Raw genomic sequence first — 24,623 nt, forward strand, 5'->3', positions numbered from 1 at the left:
CCCTCTGTCAGCTTAAAGCCATCCTCCCCTTGTCTTGTCACTACCTGCCCTTGTAAGAAGTCCATCTCCAGATTTCCTGTAGGCCCCCCTTTAGGTATTTGAAAGATGCTCTAAGGTCTTCCCAGAGCCTTCTCTTCTGCAGGCTGAACAAGCCCAACTCTCTTAGCCTGTCTCCATACAAAAGGTGCTCCAGCCCTCTGATCATCTTTGTGGCCTCCTCTAGACTGGCTTGAGCAGATCCACATCCTTCTGGTGTTGGGATCCCCAGAGCTGGATGCAGTACTTCAGGTGAGGTATCATGAGAGCAGAGTAGAGGTGGAGAAAAAACTCCCTTAGCCTGCTCGTCATGCTCCTTTTGATGCAGCCCAGTATACAGTTGGCTGTCTGGGCTGCAAGCACACACTGCCGGCTTACATTGAGCTTCTTGTCAACCAACACCACCAAGTCCTTCTCCTCAGGGCTGCTCTCAATCCAGTCTCTGCCCAGCTTGTATTTGTGCTTGGGATTGCCCCGACCCAGGTGCAGGACCTTGCACTTGGCCTTGTTGAACTTCATGGTGATGTGTTAATTGATGGCAGAATTTCAAAACATCTGCAAGTATGATCACAGAGAAATGGATGTATCTTAATCAGTTTAGTTGTATATGCTGTGGTGATGCAACTTTCTACCTGTTCTGCTCCAACATTCTGATTTTTGTAGACTATAAACCAGGTATTTCAAAGGTAGTGACAAGTATTTTAATTTAGAAATAGTGTCAAGTGGCTCCCCAAATGATCTGTTGAAATATATTGACTGTCAGTTACTTGTTCTGTGTTGCAACATAGAAGAACAGTCTGTAACGTTGTGCTTTCTGCAGATGCTAAGAAAGAGGATGGGGTAAAGAGGCAAAACACAAGATTTCCAAACTGAGGGTGTGACAGGAATTCTCCCTCAAGGACTGCTGCAATGCTTTTTTTTTTTTTTTCCCCTTGCAGAATGGAATAAAGTTTTGTATGGTCACTGGGCACATTTCACTAACAAATTAAGAGCCTGTGTGAGAAGCACGGAGCATTAGTAATTTCTGTGCTCTCTTTTGCTGCAAATTTTAATATGCACTTCTGGAACTAAAGGTCTGCTACTGGCATGAGAGAAACGGCTTGTCTAACTGGAAGGTTTGGGTACCACTCATACAAGGTTTTAACTACACGAAGACTCTCAGGAAAATTGTATCAAATGATAACTATTTTAAAACCGCTTCAAATCTCTAAGGAAGAGCACTATTTGAAATTTAAGAGATTTTAATTTGGTTTATCTGAATGGTCTTTGGAAGTGAAAGGGACAAAATAAATGTTAACCTTTATTCATTCTACATAATAGTGTCTGTACAGGATGAAACATAGTGATTAAAATAGTTGACTTTTAGCTCCTATTTTTAATTAATTATGGTTATTTTTTTAAAATATTTAAGTTTAGACAAGTTGTGGGATGCCAGCTGAGGGCACTGACCTTATTTGAGGAAGGACATAAAAATCCCTGACTAATCCATGATCTAAGATAGATAACCTGCTATTATTACTAGTGCAAGTGATACTGGAAGGCTGCTATGAGGTCTCCATGCAGCTTTCTCTTCTCCAGGCTGAACAGCCTCAACTTCCTCAGCCTGTCTTCATACAGGAGGTGCTCCAGCCCCCTTGTCATCCTAGTGGCCCTCCTCTGGACTTGCTCCAACAGCTCCATGTCCTTCTTATGTTGAGGACACCAGAACTGTACGCAGTACTCCAAGTGAGGTCTCACAAGAGCAGAGCAGAGGAGCAGGATCACCTCCTTCGACCTGCTGGTCACGCTTCTTTTCATGCAGCCCAGGATACGGTTGGCTTTCTGGGCTGCAAGCGCACACTGAAGCCGGCTCATGTTCAGTTTCTCATCAACCAACACCTCCAAGTCCTTCTCCGTAGGGCTGCTCTGAATCTCAACTCCACCCAATGTGTAGCAGTGCCTGGGATTGCCCTGACCCAGGTGTAGGACCTTGCACTTGGCTTGGTTGAATTTCATGAGGTTGGCATCAGCCCACCTCTCATATAATTTGTATCTCCTTTCCCAGATGTGTATTGAAAGTATTCTAGTATGCTGTAAGATTAACTTAGGTGAGCAATAATTAACTAATTTTAGTTTTTAACTAATTTTAGTTTTTTTCTAATTTTAGCTTTAATTTTAGGTTTTTTTAGTTTTAAATTTCCTTTTGCAGTAAAGCAAGAACCCACTTAGTCCAAGGGCACTGGCTACAGTTCTATATGTGTTCATTTTCTTTAATCAGCCTCTCTCCCAAGAAAATTATGCCATCTTAAATAATACAACGATTACTGGATAGATCAGGGATGCTGTAGAATGATGTATTTCTGTGTGATCTGATGTACGCACTGCATTGCATACATCACTGCGTATTATTAGTCTCAGAACACCAATGTTATTAAACATAGTTCTACTGGTGCCCCTAATAAGTGTGTACCTAGCACAGCACACTGCAGTATCGCCTTTTCATTTCATTTCATGCTCACAGCAGCAACATCAGCTGCATCTTTGAGAAAAAAACAGAAATTATTCTATTCTTACAGCACATCCTTAGCCACAATGAGTGGCTTTAAAGGTTCTTAAAGAACCTTTAAGAACCAAACCTTTAAGAACCAAATTTTGAGCAAGGATTGAAGCTTTGTGCTTCAAAAGTCAGATTCAAAAATTATTTTTCTGATTGCTTCAGTACTTCAGTAACTGAAAGAGTGCCTTGAAACAATCAGCAAATAAGAAAGGGATATCTTTTAATACACTAGTGTTTCTGGTTTTGCTTCAAAGCACCAATGATCAAAATAGCCGAATAAGATGTAATCAACTTGGAGCCTGTATCCAGCATGTGAGGAAATTAAAGCGGTTAGGAAGTTCAGTCTAAGCCCTTCATCCTATTTACTTATTTATTGTAGTTGTTTTTCCGAGGAAAGAGCTACATTCACTTTGAAGCCAAAGACTCACATAAACATATGAAAGGATCTGGCCCTTTTATTTGGAAGTATGTTCCACTAAAATGCATATTCCTTTTTTTTTTTTTTCTGTTCAAGACTTTTTCTACCTTTCCTGTCTACTACATGATCTGATCTCCTAGGCTCTGAGCTTTTGTGCAAGCTACCACAGGACACACTAAGGGTTGTGTTTCATACCTGCCCTTCTATGGTAGCTGGCACCAGGTTATCATGGAGTAACTGCTGTGGTTCCACTTTACAACCTAGCAAATCAGAGGCTGACTTGTGTGCCAAAACAAAAATATACTTTTTCCACAGAATTTGTTATGGCAAGGGCTTTCCTCCATTTAATTTCGGGTCTTGTTAGCTATTTTAGTTAGTCTGCTGTGGGTGTTGTGGGTAGTATTTTGCTTTGCCCATTCGCAGTGCTTGCCTGAAGGTGGCGTTTTTCTGGTTTATTATCTTAGGCTAGCTGCCTCTTGTGAGGCGCAAGTCTGCAGATCCATTTGTCCGATCTCTTTCCTTGTGTATGTAACTTGCAGTCCCCTTCTCCATCTGCAGTATCAGGAGCTGAGTGGTCAAAGCTCTTCCGCTGCTGTCTTTGGGATAAATCTGTGTTCTGATATTTCATCAGTGGACTCCAGCGCACATAACCTTTCTGGCAAAAGAGGATTTCTCTCTGTCTTGGAGGCCAGAGCCTTCTGTTAGCTATGATCTCAGAGCAAGTTTCACTAACAGGTTTTAACACACCATCTCCTGTATGTCTCTCTTGAAAGCAGCTATGTGGAAAGCTACATAGGTATTTGGAAGCACATCTATTTCTTTTTCAGCACTACAATCTAGCTGACTGCAAGAACCTTCCCTTTTAAAACAAGTATAAAGCAAAAGGCAGGGAAAACACAAGGACTGAAAGCTATGCTGACTTGAAGACCTGGTTTCTAGTACACCCAATTCAACAAAAAGGGTCCTTTTGGTTTCAAACATTTTGGTCAAGGACTTTCTGAACTAAGAATCAATGACTTATCAATTGTTTCTTTATTAGTTAAGGGGTCTTCAGCTTCAAGGAAATGCTGTGGGCAGAATATACATTAGCTTTCTTTTTAATTTTTATTATTTTTTTATTAACTAGGAGAGGTTTGAAGGCAACTTTAAAAAAAGTCTCCTGAAGTCCTCACCTTTCCAGTTCTGTTACGTGATGTTTATTTTATGCCACAGTGCTGTGTAGATAGAGACTTCAACCAAGCTGGTCAACTTCCCCATCCCAGCTGCTCTCACACTTGCTCACAGAGCTGCAGCAGCTCACTGTCTTGCCACGCTTGTTCTGGCAGCTGCAGGGGAAAAAAGTATGATAATAAAAGAATCATAGGGGAAGCTTTGTTTTCACTTCAGGAACTCAGATGTCCATTCGGCCTGAGTCTTCTAGTGTATTACTAGGCTAGTCTATTACTCTGGGGCATAGTGGCTCATTACGTTGGGATTGCAGTGTGAGGACTGTACCTTTTTTTGGCATTTCCCAGGGGAGACAGCTGCTGTGGAGCTGCGGGAAGGACACCAGTACCTGCACAAAAAAGCTTGCAGCTACAAGAAATACTTTATATACTTTATACACTTTATACATTTTCATATGTAAATTTTCATGTATTTATATACTCTATATCTTCAAGTCAGCATCGCTTTCAGTCCTTTTTTTCCCTGCCTTTGCTTTATGCTTGTTTTTTCTCCCCTGTACATGTGTTTTCTGAGGTGTTGATCCCATGCAAACTAGCTTTACATCATCACAGCAAAACTGTAACTGAAATGGGGACAGTCAACCTTTTATTTAATTTTGTGTCTCTGTCTTTTGTTTCTATGCACCTTGGCATTTCCTCCACAGGGAATGAAAAATCCATTTCCTGCAAAGAACCCTCCTACTCTTGTACATTCTCTTCCATACCTGTCTTAACCACCATGCTTTAAAAAAAAATTCAAACTAGTCTTTGAACTGCTCTTTTATACATTGCATATCACATAGTGTTTGGGCCTGCCCTAAAATGAGGTATACATACTTTTAATTGTTAAATAAAGCAGGACCCCTGTCAGCCTGATGATGTTTGTAGGTGTTTTCAATTTTTTTGCTACAAAGAGGGCCAGAGATGAAGACACTAAACCTAAACAAGTAAAACTTTGCCTTAAACTTGCAGTATGTGAAATACTACTCCGGGGCCCGGAGAAGCGTGTGACTAACCAGCAGAGCTGCAGCCCAGACCGCCATCTTCAGTTCGGGTAAGGGCGCTGGCGTCAGGCGGCTCCGCGGCACCATGGCAACGGCGGCCATGTCGAGCGCGGGCAACCGGCAGGCCGGCAGCATCCATGGCGAGTGAGGGCGAAATGGCCGCCGGAAGAGGCGGCCGCCGGCGGAGGGGCGGTGCTGCGTGACGCCCGCTCAGCCACACACGCGATTGGACGGCCGGCTGCATCAGGGACTTCCGGTGGGCCGGCGGGAGGCGGTGGCCGCGGCCGCAGCTGTTTTGGGGGCGCTTATAGGGGTCCGTGGGGCGGCTGGGGCTGGGCGGTGTCTGCGGAGGGGCGGGCAGGCCGGCCGGCCGGTGAGGATGCGGGGACGAGGTGGGGGTGGGGGGAGGGCTCGGCGGCGGATGCGCTGTACACCCGCGGAGGAAGGAATGGGCCTAAGGGACAGTACGTGCGGGGCTGTCGTGGGGCGCAGCGGTCGGTGTAGGGCTGCCCAGAGGCAGCGGCGGGTGCGGGTTGTCGGCGCTGGGGAGCAGTGCCGGAGCGCCCCGAAGGGCTGGGGGGATGTGCAGCGGTGGGTGCGGACCGTGGGGGAGGGCCCCGGGTGTGCCTGGGGTCAGTGGCAGGAACATGTAGGGCAGAAACAGTGTTGGGGCACGTCCCTGGGGGTTAGTGGGCATAAGCAGAGTGAAATCCTCAACGTGCTTGGGGAGCCCGTGGGCCTTGAGAAGTTTGCTCTCTGCAGGTGATTGATGGTCGTCAGAGTGGATGACTTTTTGCCAGTGGTAGGTGTGGGAAGTGCCAGGTGGAGATGTATTTTGATTTCCATGTAAGAGGGTCTTAACCCCAAGAGGGAGATTAAGATGAAGCTGAGACTCTGCTATGGGAGGACAGTCAATCTTTGATGAGCGAGTGTATCAGTTTGGGAAGAGCGTGAATAGCCTGGGACTGAGGGTAAGGTTGGGTTCCTAGAGGAAAGAGAGGGTCTCTGGTCATGAAAACTTGGTCAGGTCCTGGTGTACAGTATGTGAGGATGTGAGTAGTGGAGAGAAGGGGAAATCTAGCGGTGAAGAATGTTGGTGTCAGGAGGCAATGGAAGAAATACTTTGTCCATGGACAAAATAATCTGAAAGACAATAGTCACTAGTGGCTCCTTGGACTGATAGGCAGCAGATGTTTATAGTAACAGCTGTTCCCTCCACTCCTTCCAATGGCCTAGTCATTCTAGGCCAAAACAGTGCCCACTGAATTTTGTTGCTAAAAGGTGAAAAATGGTTAAGTGGAAGTTTTCTTTATTTATTTTTTGATTTTGAGATGTGTTAAATACTTACATTAAAACACAGGTTACAGGAACGCTATATGTGGTGCTTCAGTAACTTGTTTAGAAATAATCTTTATATTATTATGCATATGCGAAGCGCAATGCAAAGCTAAAATGTTTGTTAAGCTATAAGATATGGCAAAGCAGCATAGCACCTTAATCCTAAAAATACAGCAGCTTTATTACTTTCAGTAGAATTGCTCAAGTAAAGCTGATACATAAGAATTGGCAAGTTCAGTTTGTAATCCTTAGTTTAACTGTAAATGCTGTTATAGATTTAAGTGGAGCAATACAGATCTTATTTGTATGGTCTGCATTTCACTTACTTCTGGGTACCATGTAGTTTAGAGGGAGAGAGAGATCTGTGGATTGAGTTGGCACAGCATCGGTGAATATGGGAGAAGAATGCTGCTTACATCTAATGGAGATCTGCTTGGTTTTGTATTCTATCGCTAGCTGATATACTTGTTTTAAAAACTCTATAAGGAGGTATTTGTTACTTTGCTAAGAAATATTTTAGGGAACCACAAGAAATACTGTTCAAACATAAGAAAAACCTGTTTTAATGCTGAGGATCGTCAAGTACTGGGATGGGTTGCCCAGAGACATTGCTGAGTTTCTTTCTTTGGAGATAACTCAAGAGCTGACCAGACAAGGCCCTTGGCAGCCTGCACTGGTTGGCCCTGCTTTATTCAGGAGCACTGAGGAAGTGGTCTCCAGATATCCCTTCCAGCCTGAGCTGTTCTGTGATTCTGTAACTAGTAGTCCAGAGCTTTTCAGATTGCAGTAGCTTGGGGATAGATACTCTTCAAACATGGCTGTGTCTCTCTTCATACAAAGGAAAACTCTTCAAATGGATCTTTACAAACATTGGCTTGGAATTGGTATTCAGTTCCATAGGATTTGTAAGTTTTCTATGTAAGCTCTTCCAGGGCTCATCTTCAAGGTGTTGCTACCCTCGGCTTTAACTGACTTTGAATGTTGATATAATAAGAACAATTTTTTGGTATGAAGTGAACTTGTGCCGTATAGACAGAGGCTCAGTTGCTTGTTAAAGTTTAACCCAGACAATTTTTGTTAATACAGAGAGAGATCAAAAAACAGAGACTGAACCCGCATGAAGATTTTTTTCCCAAAGAACGTGATAAGGTACAGTGTTTCCATTTTGACATTATAGATAGTGGATTTTTTTTTTTTCCCATCAACTTGCTGTTTGCAGTGCTAATCCTAGTGGTGTCTTGTAAGACTTAATGTTTGACCAGTATTTTCCAAAACCTTTTAAGTTCTGTGGCCTGCACTATGTTGGCAGCTTGTTACCGTTATGGATGACTCTGTTAAAAACCCTAAACTAGATGGATTGTGTGGGTGTGTGTTTGCTGGATATTTTTAATAGTGTTCTTTAATATTCAGAGGAACTTGGAGAAAGCAGGAGTCTATATGCTTTGGCCACCATGTCTGGAGTTGGTAGTAAACGGGCAGCTGGAGAGCCTGGTCCTTCTGCGCCTCCAGAGAAGAAGGCGGGAGTTGAGGATTCGGGGACCACTGTGGAGACCATAAAGCTTGGTGGTGTTTCTTCAACGGTATGTCTTTCTCACACACCCCAACTCAACCTCTTGCATTTTTTCAGCTGGAAACAAAAATAGCTCTCTGCCTTCTGAATGAGTCCAGAGATGTGGCTTGTGTGCAGTGTGCTCTGACATGTGCCTCTGTACAGGAGGAGATGGACATCCGGACCCTACAGACCAAGAACCGGAAACTAGCAGAGATGCTGGACCAGAGGCAGGCCATTGAAGATGAGCTGCGGGAGCACATTGAGAAGCTGGAGCGTCGGCAGGCCACTGATGATGCCTCTCTGCTGATTATCAATCGATACTGGAATCAGGTTAGTAACATGCTTTGTTATTTTATATACACTGTTCTCTTGCCTCTTCTTCTGTTCCACTGCACTCCTTTCATTCCCATCCATTGTTTGTCTTGTCTGTCCCATCATTCAGTTTGATGAAAATATCCGCATCATCCTTAAACGCTTCGACCTGGACCAAGGTCTTGGAGACCTTTTGTCTGAACGAAAAGCACTGGTGGTACCAGAACCTGAACCAGACTCGGACAGTAATCAGGAGCGCAAAGATGAGAGGGAACGAGGTGAGGCACCTGGCTGGGGATAGTGAAAAAGATGGATTTCAGTGGTGGACAGTGTTTATGTCCCTTTCTCAAGGGTGACAGAGGCTCTCTGATTGTGAAGACTAGAAGCATAGTGATGTGCTGCCTGCCAGAGCACATTTACTTTTTTGCATCTTGTTCTGTTCCCAGGTGAAGGACTAGAGCCGGCATTTTCCTTCCTAGCTACTCTAGCCAGCAGCACCAGTGAGGAGATTGAATCTCAGCTTCAGGAGCGTGTAGAGTCCTCCCGCCGTGCTGTTGCCCAGATTGTGACTATGTATGACAAACTGCAGGAGAAAGTGGATTCGCTATCCCAAAAGGTGAACAGTGGAGGTATGTCCAAGGTGGCAGATCCCCCTTCAAGAATCCTCAGCTACCCCCAGCTTAGACATGATTCTGCATTTTATGCATTAAGGCCTTGTCTCCTCAGCTGGGGTAGAGTTAATTTTCTTCCTAGTAGCTGGTGTTTCGGCTTTCATCTGAGGACAGTGCTTTTAACACCCCAGTGTTTTAATTGTTGCTCAGTAGTTCTTACCCTGATCAAGGACTTTTCAGTCTCTCATGCTCTGCCAGTGAGGAGGGGCACAGGAAGCCAGGAGGGAGCAGAGACAGGACACCTGACCTAAACTAGCCAAAGGGGTATTCCATACCATAGCATGTCATGCCCAGTGTATAAACTGAGGGGAGTCACCCAGAAGGGAAGGTCGCTGCTCGGGTCAGGCTGGGTATCGGTGAGTGGTGAGCGATTGTATTGTGCACCACTTGGGTTTATTTTTTTTCCTTTCCTGTTTTAGTTTTATATTCTCTCCCCTTGTTATTTCCCTTATCATCGTTAATTATAATTAGCAGTATTTTACTTTATTTCAATAATTAAAGTTTTCTTATCTGCACCCATGGGTTTTACTGTTTTTCCAGTTCTCCTCCCCATCCCATTGGTTGTCGGGAGCAGTAAACGAGCAGCAGTGTGGTACTTATTTACCAGCTGGTGTTAAACCATGACAGACATAGTCCTTCTCCTGCTTATTTATGTTCCAAAATAAATTGGCATAGCTTTCCAAACTCTCCATAACCAAAACCTCTAACAAAGACTAGTACTACGTGCTAGAAATGTATTATACCTGCCTGTAAATGTGAATGGTGAGAACTCTGTTGGGCTAAGGAAGGGCTTGTTCTTGCCAGTAGTGTGTTCATGCACCTGAGAAGTTACAGATTACAGTTGAACCTTACCAGCTAGCCGTCCTGAGCCACTGCATAAAAGAAGTAATGAAATCAGTATTGCAAACTGATGTTGGACTCCCTTTCCCTTGCAGTTTAGTAAAAGATGTAGGGTTAACCAACTCCTCAGTTACAACTGAGTTTTGAGCAAAATAGTAGCCATCTGATGTCTTGGTATGCCCAGTATAGTTGTCAGTTTTGAACACAAAGCAGAGCTCTGCAGAAGAAAGCCAAATGACTAGCTTCTGAAAATTAATGTAGCAGATTTGATTTACACTTAGATGACTCTCTGAAAAACTTAAGGTTAGAATTTTAATCTGTTGAATGAAAATTTAGGTGGGATATCAGGTTATCCTCCTTGGTTTGTCTTCCATCCAGAGTGTTCTATATGCTTTGGTCAAGGAGCTCTGGAAAGTCTAGCATTGGTGTAGTGAAGCATTACTGTCCTTAGCTGGCAGTCTTGAACTCTGTAGTAGCATTGGTGTTAGTGCAGTATGCACCTGTACTCGGTTACTGTAATTCCTTACTGTGAGGGTGGTGAGACACTGGCACAGGTTGCCCAGAGAAGCTGTGGCTGACCCATCCCTGGTAGTGTTCAAGGCCAGATTAGACAGGGCTTTGAGCAACCTCGTCCGGTGGAAGGTGTCCCTGCCTGTGGCAGAGGGTAGGAACTACATGATCTTTAAAGTCTCTTTCAATTCAAACCATTCTGTGAATTGCCACCCGGTATGTTAGCTCAGGCCACCTGTTGTAGCAGGTTTACACGTGAATGTGATCTGCATTAGGGTATCACTGGGTTACAAGGGCATGTTCTGTGTGGCTGATACTGACAGAATTAGAATGGCCTCTGATATTAGGGGATGGTAACTGACAAACAGAAATCTGTAGTATGTTGAACTGCAGAGCCTTTTGCTTAGTGAATGTAAGTCAAAGCTCTGGAGATCAGGTAAGATCCACCTGCTGGAGAGATGCAGTAAGCAGAAGTTAACCTCAGAAATTTCCTTTTCTGTTTGTTTGGCTTTTTCTTCTTTCTTTGCTGCTTAAGAATTAAAAACAATTTTCCTTGGTTTCTGTTAATTTCCTTTTCTTTATGCATCTGTCAGATATTACATTGATGGAAGAAGCAGTCCTGGAGCTTAATACCTACCTATCACATGAAAATGGACGGCTGCAGGAGCTAGCTGATGTTCTTCAGGAGAAGCACCGAATAATGTCTCAGGAGGTATAAAAAGGAGAGAGAAAGAAATTTGCTTTGGGGTCCTGCTTAGAATAATCTGTGGTTACTATAGTTTGGAAAGCAGGTATTGCCTTGGAGAGGGACAGGAGCAACACAGTTTGAAAGTTACCTTCTGAACAAAGCTTATGGAAAGGGTGGGTGTTGTGGAGAACTGTACATAGATTTTTCTGTGCAATTTAGATTGATTTGCTTGTTACATCACTGAATGAAAGAGTATAATCAGACTGGTGAGTTGAATGAATTTGATTTCAAAAGAAAACAGCAGAGGAAGTGGTAAGGTGATGCTAAGGTGGTTGTGTAACATATGAGACATTTGACGTGACATCCCTGTCATTTCAAATTCCTTGATTTCTCTACATCATGTGAAGGCATAATGACATTAATTACAAGATGATCCCAGTCATTAAGGGCTTCACGTTATTGGCAGTATTTGTTTCGGAGGTTGCATTTCCTTTAAAAATTGTGTTAATGCTGGCCTTCCTTAGTGTTAGAGCACCATGTACTTCAGTAGTGTGTAGAGTAGATGAACATATGGATTGAAAAGATTTAAAATAAAAAAAAAAAAAAAAGCCTTTGAATAAGCTTTGAGGTGGTTCCCTCTCTAGTCTGTCACATATTAGCAGCTTGTTGCTCTTTCTCCATTTTCAGTTTTATTTTCAGTTCTATTTTCATTACTATATTGCAATTCAGCTGGTGTAAAATTCAGGACAGTTCATCGAGTAGTCTGCTGCCAGAGCAAAAGGTGGGTGGGAAGCATATGAATCCAGGGTTTTCGGGAACAAAAATAATACTGAGCAGTCTCAGAAAATGCGTCTAATAGAATGATTCTATTCAGTTTGCTGGCTGAAACACTCTTTTGATTGCAGTTCTCCAAGCTGCAAGAGAGAGTGGAGACAGCAGAATCTCGGGTGTCTGTTCTGGAGACTATGATTGATGACCTTCAGTGGGATATTGACAAGATACGCAAGAGGGAGCAGAGGCTCAACCGGCACTTAGCAGATGTTCTGGAACGAGTAAGCACCATCCTCTTTGTCAGGAAACCAAAGAAATGGGGGTCGTTTTGAGATGTGTGACATCACCTTGTGGTACTTCGCTGTGAGAACTGAGAACCTCTAGTGTACTGTCTTTAGTCTTGAACATGCTATATCAGCAATCTTGGCATTTAATTGGACAATGATAAAATCTGTTATTTTTTTTTGCAGGTAAATTCCAAAGGCTACAAGGTGTATGGAGCTGGGAGCAGCCTCTATGGGGGCACAATCACCATTAATGCCCGCAAGGTAACGTCATGGGCTTGGTTGTGAGGAAGGGGAAGAATTAAAGTCAAGGAGAGTTTGCGTGTAGGGCCATAAATTGGAAGAAAATTTAGATACCTCCTTTGTCATAAGTCTAGGTGACTCTGGGCAAGCCATTTTGCCTGCGCACAAATTTCCTGCTTACAAACAGACCTGATGGATGTAGACTGTCTCACTCAGTAGTGTTACCTGACTCAGTCTGTAATTACTGTACACAGAGTTACCTAATTAGTACCCTCAATAGATATAACAGTAGTATTTACAAGCAGTTTATCCCCAACAGTTTGAGGAGATGAATGCAGAGCTGGAAGAAAATAAAGAACTTGCTGGGAATCGCCTCAATGAATTAGAGGAACTACGCCAGGATCTTGAGGAAGTAACAACACAGAATGAAAAACTCAAGGTGAGACATCAATACCTATTCTGAGGATAAAGGTGTTCTATGTGGTTAGTTGCTGTCTGTCTTGTGAACGGTGTCTTTGGAAGACCTCATTAATAGTATTCTACTCTGTGCTTGCTTTTTAGCTAGATTGTATTTTGTATGAGCTCATAGGTTTGTGAAACACTTGCAGTTCAGTGCATTGGTGACACCATGCGGTCATCGTTGGAAATGGGTTTCTTATTTCCTGTTTTCCATTCTGATCTATTAACTAGGCATCATTAAAATATGCTGAAAACTAGCTTCAGCTTTTCAGAAGTATTAACCCCTCTTCCACCTCCGCCCTGCCCTGTGCAAGTGGAATCAATGAACCAGAAAAAAAAAATAATCCATGAACTTGTTAGGAGAGCTTGGCTCTTGGAAGAGTCAGTGAACTTAAATCTTTCCCTGTATGGTAGAAAGAATAGATAGGAAGCAGTGTATGAGTTTCGTATGTCTAAAAGGTAGTAACACAAAAAGCTGTGACTGTGTAGTAGATAAGTATATAATATAGGTAATAACCCAGATTTTGTCTTAGTGATCAATACATCTGTTAGTCTGTTATAAGAAACATCAGAGCTTATAACCTAAGTTTCAGAGATGAGATTCCAGAAACTGTCTTGAGGCACTTCTGAATTCTGTTTATCCACATGAGTTTGTTTTGAGAGAGACACCATTTGCCTTACAGCTTCTGTTTTCTCTTAATTAATGTTAAGATGTATGTGTGAATGTATATGTCTATTTCACTCTTGTAGTCACAATGATTTGCTAACGTTTTTTGGTAAGGAGAATTCAGATTCCGTACTTCTGTGTCTCTCATTTATCTTCCTTTCAGTCATTATGTTTTTCACTGGTAGAAAGCTAACATAACGTCTACATGTATTTTCTCTACTTTCTATCATAATTTTCTAGGTGTCCATCTTCATTGATTTAGGTGATTATAGTTTTACAGGAAGTCCACTGTAAAGATGTATCATGTTTTCCAAGCTCATGTCTTTGAGAGAAACTGTTGCAGAACCTGAGAATCAAATACTTTAGTCATGTGACTGTGCCAGAGAAACTGCTTGCTGCAATACAGAGAAATCATAGACCTCAAACTAGTATTGAAGCATCTACTTTATAGCAATGCTGTTAAAGTTCTGCTTTTATCTTTGCTTGTGGCAGCTTGATTCACTCTTCTCCTACCTTGCAAAATAGGTATCAAAGACAAGGAAATGAATTTTCTTTCTGTGGCCTTTTCTTGTGTCCTGACTAGGTTGAGTTGCGACGAGCAGTGGAAGAGGCTGTGAAGGAGACCCCAGAATATCGCTGCATGCAGTCGCAATTTTCTGTTTTGTATAATGAGAGTCTCCAGCTGAAGGCACACCTTGATGAGGCCCGCACCCTGCTTCATGGCACCCGCACCACACATCAGCGCCAGGTGGAACTGATTGAGGTAGCCCCTCTCTTCTGTCAGATTAGGGAACATTTTCATCTTTCTGACCATCACTGCTGGATTTGGGTGGCTCTAGGAATGGTCAGGAAATTTACCTTTCTGGCAATAATTCATTTGTTCTCTGGTACCTCATGTTGATGAATGAGACATAACTCCAGGGTCACAGCACCAAGTTCTGTCCCCTTCTTACTTGTCAGAGGGATGAGGTCAGCCTTCACAAGAAACTGCGCACAGAGGTGATTCAGCTAGAGGACACCCTGGCACAAGTCCGCAAAGAATATGAGATGCTGAGGATAGAGTTTGAACAGACGCTTGCTGCTAATGAACAAGCAGGTATGGAGTTTTTCTGCTGTACTTAAAATCAAACGAACACCACCACCACCACCACCCCTGCCCATTAGGAGCTGTATTGCAGTTAAACACCTGGTTTGATTCTTGTCTGTTATTATTAAATACTTATTCTGGCAAGTTTTTGAGATATCAAAAACTCCAAAGTTCTTCATGTGTTTTATGGTGGGCCAGTTCCATGTTATCCGACTTCTTTTTAGATACTTCAAAATACATATATTTTGCTAACAATTTGATTTATGACAGAGTATTTTGCATTATTAAAATACTTTGGGGAAGATTCATTCACCTCTGGGACCCCCAGCACAAGAGGGACATGGACCTGCTTGAACAAGTCCAGAGGAGGACTGTGAAGATGATCAGAGGGCTGAAGCACCTCTTCCATGAAGATATGCTGAGAGAGTTGGACTTCTTCAAACTGGAGAAGAGGAGGCTCTGGGGAGACCTTAGAGCAGCCTTCTAATACTTAAAGGGGGGCCAACAGGAAATCTGGAGAGGGACTTTTTACAAGGACAGGTAGTGACAGGACGAGGTGGGGATAGCTTTAAGCTGACAGAGGGAAGATTTACATGAGACATTAAGAACAAATTGTTCACTATGAGGGGGGAGAAGCACTGGAACGGGTTGCCCTGAGAAGCTGTGGGTGCCTCATCCGTGAAAGTTTTCAAGTTCAGGCTGGATGGAGCTTTGAGCAGCATCATCTAGTGGAAGGTGTCCCTGCCCATGCCAGGGAATTGGAACTAGATGATCTTTAAGGTCCCTTGCATCCGCAAACCATTCTATGATTCGGTGATCTAGAAGACATCTAAATGACAACCTGGATAGGAAGCCAGTAACTTTCAAATTTCATCAAGGGAAATAACTTCATTATTTCTAAAGTAGCATTGAAATCATAGAGATTTTTGTAGCATGACACTTTGCACTTAGGAACATGGGGAAAAAAAGTAGAGTTAATGGGGAAATTGGGACTGTAAATGTGCAAGGACTTATGATTGCATGTAAAACTGGCATGGCTCTCTTCTACACTTGCTCTTTTCTACACTTGCTCTGTTGTGTGGCAGAATGATAATAGTTTTATTTTGGTTCTTTATGGTTGACACTTAGCTTGTTCTCCATCTCCATGGGGGTCTCTCGGACACTTGGCAAAAGTGTGTTGTTACAATTGTGTTTCTGTTTCTGTAGGCCCAATTAATCGGGAGATGCGTCATCTCATCAGCAGCCTCCAAAACCACAACCACCAGCTGAAGGGAGAGGTGTTAAGATACAAGCGCAAACTGAGAGAGGCCCAGTCTGACTTGAGCAAGGTATCAGAGCAGGAAATGCTGGGAAAGAGCAGAAGGTGCTTTGGAGAAGGGGGAATGGTGTCAGTCTTGCCTGCAATATCAATTTTTCTGATACAGCATGCAGTGTAACTTTTGATGGAGCTCTACACTCTGCTTTAAGCTTCCACTTACCAAATGAGTCGTCTTCCTTTGTAGCACTAGAGTGCTCCATGAAAAGTAGTAGAAATTGTAGAGGGAGCATGCAAGCATGGATCTAGGTAGACAAAGAAGGGAGATAAGGTAGACTTCTGGTGAAGAACTTAATGTTTTGTTTTCTTCTGTCTTCTTTCTTGCTATGCTGCAACAGATCCGCTCTCGCAGTGGTAGTGCTCTCTTGCAGTCCCAGTCCAGCACTGAAGAAACAAAAGAGGAACCTCCAGAGATCAAGCAGGAACCTGATGATCCTTCTACCCAAGTGTCTGTCCCCAAGGCCACCTCTGAAGATGTTAATGAAATGAAAGCCAGGCGAGATGAAGAGGAACGTGAACGAGAGAGACGGGAGAGGGAGAGGGAACGAGAGAAGGAAAAAGAGAAAGAGAGAGAGCGAGAGAAGGAGAAAGAAAAGGAAAAGGAACGAGAGCGGGAAAAGCAGAAGCAGAAGGATTCTGAGAAGGAGAGAGAGTCCAAAGAGAAGGAGAAAGGGAAGCATGAAGATGGAAGAAAGAAGGAGGCTGAAGTGATCAAGCAACTGAAAGCTGAACTAAAGTAAGAACTGTTGTCCCTCCCTTTCCTGCTTGAGTAGTGCTCCAACTGGAGGGTTTGTGCAAGATGACCTCTAGCTCACAAGGTCAGCTTCACTGAAGCAGAGAGGTTCCTGGTACCCTCTGTGTCTGATAGTGATTTGGACAATGTAGTAACACTTCTCCTACAACAACCTAAAACATGAATTACCAAACCATTTACTTCATGGTGTGGGCCAAGTAATCCTGGTTTTCTGCTGTCATAACAATTGTGTAAAGCTTTACAGCAGCAGGTTATTAATAAAGGTTACAGTAGTCTTCATTTGTCTTGGATCAGCACCAAAGCAAAGATGGAGAGTTTGTTGCTTACTGTTATGGTACGTTTCTTCCCCACCCCACTTCTCTTGGCTTTTCAGTCTGTGGGCCTGAACATGCTTCTTTTCAGTTTTCAGCCTGTACTCCTTGGCTAAAAGAAGCCAAGGATGACTCCATATACATACCATGTGGGAGATGGAGAGAATATTGCTCTGAGTTTCATGCTGGATACGTAGCAGCATAGCTTTTCTGCTTGTTCTCACGGTTGCCTATCTTTCTGTCTCAGGAAAGCCCAAGAGAGTCAGAAGGAGATGAAGCTGTTGTTGGATATGTACCGTTCTGCCCCCAAAGAACAGAGAGACAAAGTACAGCTGATGGCAGCTGAGAAGAAGGCAAAAGCTGAGGTAAATCTCATTTCTCTTTGTTGTTTTTTCTTTAGTGCGTTACTTAAAACATCTTTTTGGATACTCTGCACCTGAACTGTGTTGGTTTTGTCTTTGTCAAAACTGAAGATTGTTTCTCTTCTCATCTTTGTCACTTAGGAGAGAGGTTGGAATGGTCTGGAGGTGAAGAGGGAAATTTTGGGATGGCCTCCTCTGGGAAGGGATAATCCCTTTGCCCATGCTGAGGGATGGACATGGCTTCTTCTTTCTCAGTTGCAGATTCAACCAGTAGCGAAGCCAAGCACTTGTCCCAGAGACATACACACACAGAGGTCACTGACACAGCCAGTCACACCGCTACCTTCAACAGCATGTTGAAGGTGCTACCGTCAACAGCATGTACATACAGGACTCACAAAACATAACCATAGACAGACAAGTTCCCTTCCTCCTCTTCAGCCAGTCGACGTAGAACGTCACTAGTGCAGGCACACACTAAACGATCTGTAGGTTCGCAAGCACACATACATTTGCAGATCCCTCAAGTACCATCATGGTCCCTTGTGTTTGATACCCCCTTTGATCCCAGGCCCTTTTACCTTCTTCATATACAGGTCTCAGCAGTAGCTAGCACTTAATTCCATTGCAGCACACATACGTATGGGATAGAGAGTTAGATTACACAGAGATGGTTAAGAAAATATTTAATAAGATACAAGAAGATAGGACAGGCTGCAGTGATCATGCACAGGGCTGAGCCAGACAAGTGTGTGCTGACTGGCCATATTTTACATGTGACTAGCTCCTTTTATGTCCTTCTCTGTCTAACCTAAATTTTTTCATTCTTGCTCTCCCTTCCCCTGTGCTTCCCTCCTGGGTTTGTACAACTCTTATCGATTCCCACAGTTATCCCAGTCCAGGATCCACCCCTGGTTTACAACCATATCAATTGCAAAGTCCAGGTTTATCTTCCTGGAAGTTGTGCCTGTAGTTTTGTGGTAACTTATCAGTTGGTGTGGCTGGGGAGATTTGTTTTTTGTCTTTGTCTCCATGTTTGTTTTGTCAGGTCTGTGTCTCTGTGTATTTTCTTTCTAGTTTCCTCCTCCCTCCCTCGTGTTTCCCAATTGACAGGATCCAGTCAGATAACCTTGCTGTAATAAACATTCTCACACTCTCGCATGCTCTTATCAATTAATGTGACTGACCAGGTTTGATTCTCATCATTGCCTTTCTATCATTTATCTGTCAGGTTGGTCTCTGTATGTTTTGTTTGTGGCTTCTTCCTTTTCTTATTATCCCTTTTTGTATTGAAAAAGGTTCTTGACCAGGTGCCCTTAAAGGATCAGATGCTCTCCATCCACATACCCTCACATGCAGAACTCCAGGAGACTGATGTTCCTGTTCTGATGCTGTGGAATATTGAAAGGTTTTGAAATAAAGATCTTGGGGTTACAGCCCATCTTAATGGTCCCTCTACCACTAATACACTTTCCTGTCAAGATGAGATGGGTTTTCTTTTTCCATCCTTTGAAAACAGTTTTTCCAATGTTTCAAAGAATTGTGGGGAAAACAGGTTCTTAACAACATTCAGGCCACATTCTTGTATTTAGTGTCATTTGTGTTTTGTCCTTTCTGTAGCTGGAAGACCTGAGGCAGAGGGTGAAAGAGTTGGAAGACAAGGAGAAAAAGGAGAGTAAAAAGATGGCTGATGAGGATGCCCTCCGCAAGATCCGAGCAGTGGAGGAACAAATTGAGTATTTACAGAAGAAACTAGCCATGGCTAAGCAGGTGAGAAGTTTCTGAAGGGTTCTGCTGGAGCACCTGGGAAGGAACTACCTTCAGGTTACAGCTGGGAAGATTTCCTGAGAGAAGGAATTTCTGTCTCTATATGTGCCAGAGATGTGAGTTTTTTCCCTATTTGTCAAAGGGGAAAAACCAAAAGAAAAAACCCAATGATCAAAAACCCCCACAACACTAGGGTGTTGCAGACTTCATGGCGGGGGTGGTGGGGAATGTGGCGTACATGAAGAGCACAGAGGAGAGATGTCTGCATCGGCCTTTATGGGAGGAGGTTACAATTTCTTTTTAAAAGTATTATCTACACAGTTCATATAATTAATACATGTGCATGGTACCATGACATACCTTTTTCCACAAGATAGGGCTTAATCTACTGATAAGAGAGCAGGAGCACCTCAGTAGGGGAGATGCAAGCCAAGTGTACTTGACATGTACTTTTTTAGAATTCAGATTGTTTTCCTTATAGTACAAGACTGTTCTGTCTTGTCGCTTACTTGACACTTACTCCTTTAATGTTGAAGTGGCTTAACTGAGTTTAAGGGGCTTAGCAGCCTGTTAGTTGGAATCTGTCAAGCTGTCCACTGTAGAATCTTTGGCCTCGTGGATATGACAGCTGTTCAGCTAGCGGCCTGAAGTTGAGAGTTGTTTTCTGCCTAGCTCTGGCAACGAATGTGTCGCAGCTGAATTTGCCAGCAGACAAGACACAGTCTGTGAATACTTGTGGAGATAACCATCTCTTTTCTGCATCTTCTAATTCAGGGTATGTCTGCTGTGGTGTAGGCTTCTAAGGAACACTTCTGATTGCTGGCAGATACTGTTCTCTGATACTGAGACATGTTCCTTCATCTGTGCTAGGTTTGGTGTCTCTGAGTAAAATGTCCAGGGTCTTTGTAGGGAGTACAGGAGACAGTTTTGCTAGAGCCTGGGATTCTTTTGCAGGAAGAGGAGGCCCTGCTGTCGGAAATGGATGTCACAGGCCAGGCATTTGAAGATATGCAGGAGCAGAACATCCGCCTGATGCAGCAGCTGCGGGAGAAGGATGATGCCAACTTCAAGCTGATGTCGGAACGCATCAAGTCCAACCAGATCCACAAGCTGCTGAAAGAGGAGAAGGAGGAGCTGGCAGACCAAGTTTTGACACTGAAGACTCAGGTAACCTGGGAGAACGAGAGAGGACAACAGAACTGATAGGGAAAGGTGGAGGTGGTGTGGATTAACTCTAGTAGGCAGCTAAGCTCTACACAGCTGCTTGCTTACTCCCTCACAGTGGGATCGGGAAGAGAATCAGAAGGGCAAAAGTGAGAAAACTGGTAGATTAGACAAAGACAGTTTAATAGATACAACAAAAGCTGTGAGCACAAGCAAAGCAAAACAGGTATTCATTCACTGCTTCCAGTGGCAGGCAGGTATGCAGCCATCTCCAGGAAAGCAGGGCCTTATGTGTAATTCTTACTTGGGAAGACAAACGCCATCACTCTGAACATCCCCCCCTTCCTCCCTTCCACCAGCTTTTCTAGCTGAGCACAGCTTCATGTGGTATAGAATATTCCTTTGGTCAGTTTGAGTCAGCTGTTCCAGCTCTGTCTGATCCCAGCTTGTGCACCCTCTGCCTTCTTGATGGCAGGCAGCATGAGACACAGAAGGTCTTGATACTGTGCAAGTACTGTTCAGCAGCAGCAAACCCAGTAGTGTGTTACTGATGCTGTTTTGGTCCCATATCCAAAATATAGCACCAAGGATGTTGGTTCCAGCAGTGAACCAAGATGTTGGATCACTGTTCACTGCCTCGCAATGATTCTCTAAGCCACCTTCCAAAAAGTAAGACATCTTTGTTGAGAGTATTTGACTGCTGAGTTTTAAAGTGTTTGCCAGAGAGGTCTGGGTACAGCTCTTAGACTGCTAATGTGTCTGTTTAGGGAGAAAAAGGTGAGCTGAAGAGGTACTCCTAGGTAATGGGGAGGCAGGGATAGTTTTAACATGCAGCTTTAATGACAACTCTGAAGACCTAGAGCATGCATTTCAGTCCTCCTGTACTTCCACTCTCCCTTTCCAAGGTGGATGCCCAACTGCAGGTTGTACGTAAGCTAGAGGAGAAGGAACACTTACTGCAAAGCAGTATTGGAACAGGCGAGAAAGAACTGGGTCTCCGAACACAGGCCCTGGAAATGAACAAACGCAAGGTGAGTTATTGCTTGATTTCCTCTTGGATTGTAAGATGGAGTTGTTGTCTTGTGGGACACATAGAAGGCTCCTAGCTTTCACTCATACTATGGAACATGATATTCCCTGGTTTTGGACTAGTATACTAGAATGCTGAGGAATCCTGAAGAGAGTTCTGATTAAAGTATTGTAGACTCATGTTTCCTTTGATAAGGGGGAGCAGATCATAGGTGTTTCTGTGAAAGTCCTATGAGGGAGCTGAAGTAAGGTGCCTTTAAAAGTAAACCTATTGTGAAAGAAGCAGCAGCCAGATGAAATCAACCAGAGTCAAAGCTTTTATAGGAAAGATGGGGTAAGTAAAAGGAAAATATGGCTGGGGAATGTTAAGACCTTTAGCAAATGTCTAAGATCAATAAAGTAGCTCTGTTATGAGTAAAATAAGACTAAGTCTCATGGTTGATGCTGCCTTTGCTTTTAAATCTTCAGTAGAAATGCAGCAGTGACATTAAAACAGATAGAAAGGAAAGCAGAAGTATCACTGTGAAATGGAGATGGGGGGACTTAAGCACAATCACTTTGCTTAATATCTGCTTAGTACAATTGTGGTATTGAGGGAACTTGGCTAATAGATTCATTGGCTAGGGACAGTTAAAAAGTAATAGGAGAACTGGTGAAGAGGGAAAATGATTAAAAACAAACACTTCTCTTGCAGTTCTGTCTAGTTCAGCTGTAGAACTGCCTCTAAATAATTTAGTAGAGAAAATGTAGAAGGTGGAAACCTAAAGATACTTGAACAAGAAGAGAATTGTGTGGTCATCAGTATTTTTTCAAGTGACATGCATTGCGGTGTGACAAGGGTTGGCTCTACTGAAGAGGAGCGTTTAAGCTCAGTGATTAGAACTTGTAAATAGTAAGATATTTTGCTGTTAAAGTAACGTTTAGGGCATAATTCCAGTTATTCCATTTGGAAATACCAAAATTAAATTGAAAAAATGTGTCTATAGCTGCCTGATGAATATTCTGTGAGCAGTCTCAGATTGCCAGGCAGAGGGACTAGAAATCACTGGAGCTATTTTTCCATTTTTGGTACTTCCAATACTGGTTTTCTTCTTCAGGCCATGGATGCAGCCCAGCTTGCAGATGATCTGAAAGCCCAACTAGAGCTGGCTCAGAAGAAGTTACATGACTTCCAGGATGAAATTGTGGAAAACAGAGTAACTAGAGAGAAAGAGATGTTTAACTTCAAAAGGGCTGAGGTATATACCTGATGCACAATCCTTGAATATCTGCCTGCTTTGGTGTCTGTCTCCTGGTAACTGAGCTTGGAGTGGGTTTCAACTACACTACTTTCTTGGGGGTCCAATTTCACTTTGATTTCAGCTTTATCAGGTCTTGGCTCTTTCAGGTGTTGTCCACTGATAATTGACAATACATGTTGGACCAGATGATAATGTAATCTTTCATAAATCTGTTGGACTATAGGGGATGAAAGTATGGGTGGAATGACCTGGCCAGGTGCTAGTTCTCTTTCGTCCTTGAAGAAGCTGTGACGGAGCATATATTGCTCATTTATTTGGTCTTTTGTTTCTATGCAGGAAGATATTTCTAGGTTACGCAGGAAGCTGGAGACCACTAAGAAGCCTGACATGGTTCCTAACTGTGATGAAATACTGATGGAAGAAATCAAGGATTACAAGGTGAGTAGCTGTCTCTGTAAAATTCCCTCTTTAATCAAAAGGCTGTGTAGTCAGCTTTTCAGTATTTGACGTCGTGTGTCTGTACTCTGGCATTTTAGCCTTATCTTGCATTGAAGAAACCACCTTCTTATGAGGAATGGAAAGACCTTCATCTTCAGTCATCATCTAACATACATAGTGCAATGCAATGGGCCCTCACTATAATGCTTCTGTCTTGCAGGCCCGCCTGACCTGCCCGTGTTGTAACATGCGCAAAAAGGATGCTGTGCTCACAAAGTGCTTTCATGTCTTCTGTTTTGAGTGTGTGAAAACACGCTATGACACCCGGCAGCGTAAGTGCCCCAAGTGCAATGCTGCCTTTGGTGCCAACGACTTCCATAGAATCTATATCGGTTGATTCTATCCACTGGAATGATGAAAAGTTACCGCTTATACTGACCACTCAGTCTCCCTCATTTTCTGTGATTTTCACCTTTGGGGCAGTCTGTGCTTCTGTCAGCTGATCTGCAGTCTCTTCTGGAAAGTATGGTTAGGGTATTGGAAGAAACATATTCTGGATCTTGGTTCCTTTCGTGTCCCATTTCTTTTACTGTTGCCCTCAGTTTTTGTGGATTCCTTGTGCTTGAGAGGACATTTGCCATCCATCGCTTTGACACTGCCAATTTGGGAACATCTAACTGAAGTCCTGCCTTGATGGAATGGAAGCTGTGATGCAGCAGAGATAAATGAGGCCTTTATTTGAGGAATTTGCTTTGGATGTTCTTTATTAAATCCCATCAAGGTATGGTAATGTTTCTGGGAGTGAATAGTTTCCCAAGTAATGGGCCAAATAATGACTGTACAGGTACATCTGTAGGCTTCAGTGGAGTGACTCCTTACGTATTTATCTCCCTCAGTGAGTTGAGGTATTGCTGTTATTGTCCTTAGTTTCCAGAAATGAATTTTCAGGGGTTACTTTGTTGCAAATTTGCCACAGAGATTAATCTTATAATGCACAAAATCTAATAAAAGCTGTTTCCTGGGTGCTTTTTCTGTTTTTTTTACCTCCAGTAGTATCTTGTCTGTGCTCCTGTCCTTTGTCCAGTTACTGGAAACATTTATCACAGGCTTTAAGCTTCTGTAGTAGAGAAATTTATTTATTCCTTCCTTTGCTTTCAAAAAATGCATAAGTAAAAGAACCTTTGTCTTTTTGGCTGTATCTTCACTAGCTGATGCCTGACAAAACAGAAGGACCAAGATGCTGGATTATTTATACAGTCATTTTGTCATGGCCACGAGGAATTTTGTGAAAGGACATAACATAGGGTATTGTCTCTATGCTCCCTGCAGTGCAAGGCTGCACTTGAAGTCTTGATCAACAATCACTCTAAAAATGTGAAGTCATTTATTTACAACATTCCTTCATCGAGTTTTTCCTGTAAATTTAATTTTCTTGAAGGTGCAGCTGTCACGTTTGTCTTATCTGTGTCCCTTCCCTGAATCATAAAATCTGTATTACCTTCCTATAGTCACTGTAGGAAATTATAAAAACAATAGTAAAGTGAAATGCAGACTGTCTTATAATATTGTGAAAACATTCAGAAAATATGAATAAAACCTTGTAAATTATTGTGGATCCTGA

At 43.0% G+C, this 24,623-nt stretch overlaps 1 protein-coding gene across 6 annotated transcripts in view; it reads left to right on the forward strand.

The window, feature by feature from the left end:
- RNF20 (ring finger protein 20) overlaps positions 1 to 24,623 on the forward strand; it is a 28,684-nt gene extending 4,061 nt beyond the window's left edge. The window contains exons 2-22 of one of the 6 annotated variants that reach the window (XM_030470446.1): positions 5,168 to 5,249; positions 7,624 to 7,686; positions 7,948 to 8,117; positions 8,252 to 8,419; positions 8,532 to 8,679; positions 8,848 to 9,030; positions 11,016 to 11,134; positions 12,016 to 12,162; positions 12,352 to 12,429; positions 12,728 to 12,847; positions 14,118 to 14,297; positions 14,495 to 14,630; positions 15,828 to 15,949; positions 16,275 to 16,672; positions 17,249 to 17,366; positions 18,984 to 19,133; positions 20,085 to 20,297; positions 21,200 to 21,325; positions 22,421 to 22,561; positions 22,901 to 23,002; positions 23,223 to 24,623. In XM_030470446.1, the coding sequence (XP_030326306.1) occupies positions 7,989 to 8,117; positions 8,252 to 8,419; positions 8,532 to 8,679; positions 8,848 to 9,030; positions 11,016 to 11,134; positions 12,016 to 12,162; positions 12,352 to 12,429; positions 12,728 to 12,847; positions 14,118 to 14,297; positions 14,495 to 14,630; positions 15,828 to 15,949; positions 16,275 to 16,672; positions 17,249 to 17,366; positions 18,984 to 19,133; positions 20,085 to 20,297; positions 21,200 to 21,325; positions 22,421 to 22,561; positions 22,901 to 23,002; positions 23,223 to 23,399 (2,955 nt within the window). In that variant the 5' untranslated portion in view covers positions 5,168 to 5,249; positions 7,624 to 7,686; positions 7,948 to 7,988 and the 3' untranslated portion in view covers positions 23,400 to 24,623. Of the gene's footprint in view, positions 1 to 5,167; positions 5,250 to 5,428; positions 6,481 to 7,623; positions 7,687 to 7,947; positions 8,118 to 8,251; positions 8,420 to 8,531; positions 8,680 to 8,847; positions 9,031 to 11,015; positions 11,135 to 12,015; positions 12,163 to 12,351; positions 12,430 to 12,727; positions 12,848 to 14,117; positions 14,298 to 14,494; positions 14,631 to 15,827; positions 15,950 to 16,274; positions 16,673 to 17,248; positions 17,367 to 18,983; positions 19,134 to 20,084; positions 20,298 to 21,199; positions 21,326 to 22,420; positions 22,562 to 22,900; positions 23,003 to 23,222 lie in introns of those variants that run through there. The other 5 variants (XM_030470449.1, XM_030470445.1, XM_030470448.1 and 2 more) reach the window with 5 other exon arrangements.

Source organism: Strigops habroptila, chromosome Z (assembly GCF_004027225.2).
Source record: "Strigops habroptila isolate Jane chromosome Z, bStrHab1.2.pri, whole genome shotgun sequence".
Classification (NCBI taxonomy): Eukaryota; Metazoa; Chordata; class Aves; order Psittaciformes; family Psittacidae; genus Strigops; species Strigops habroptila.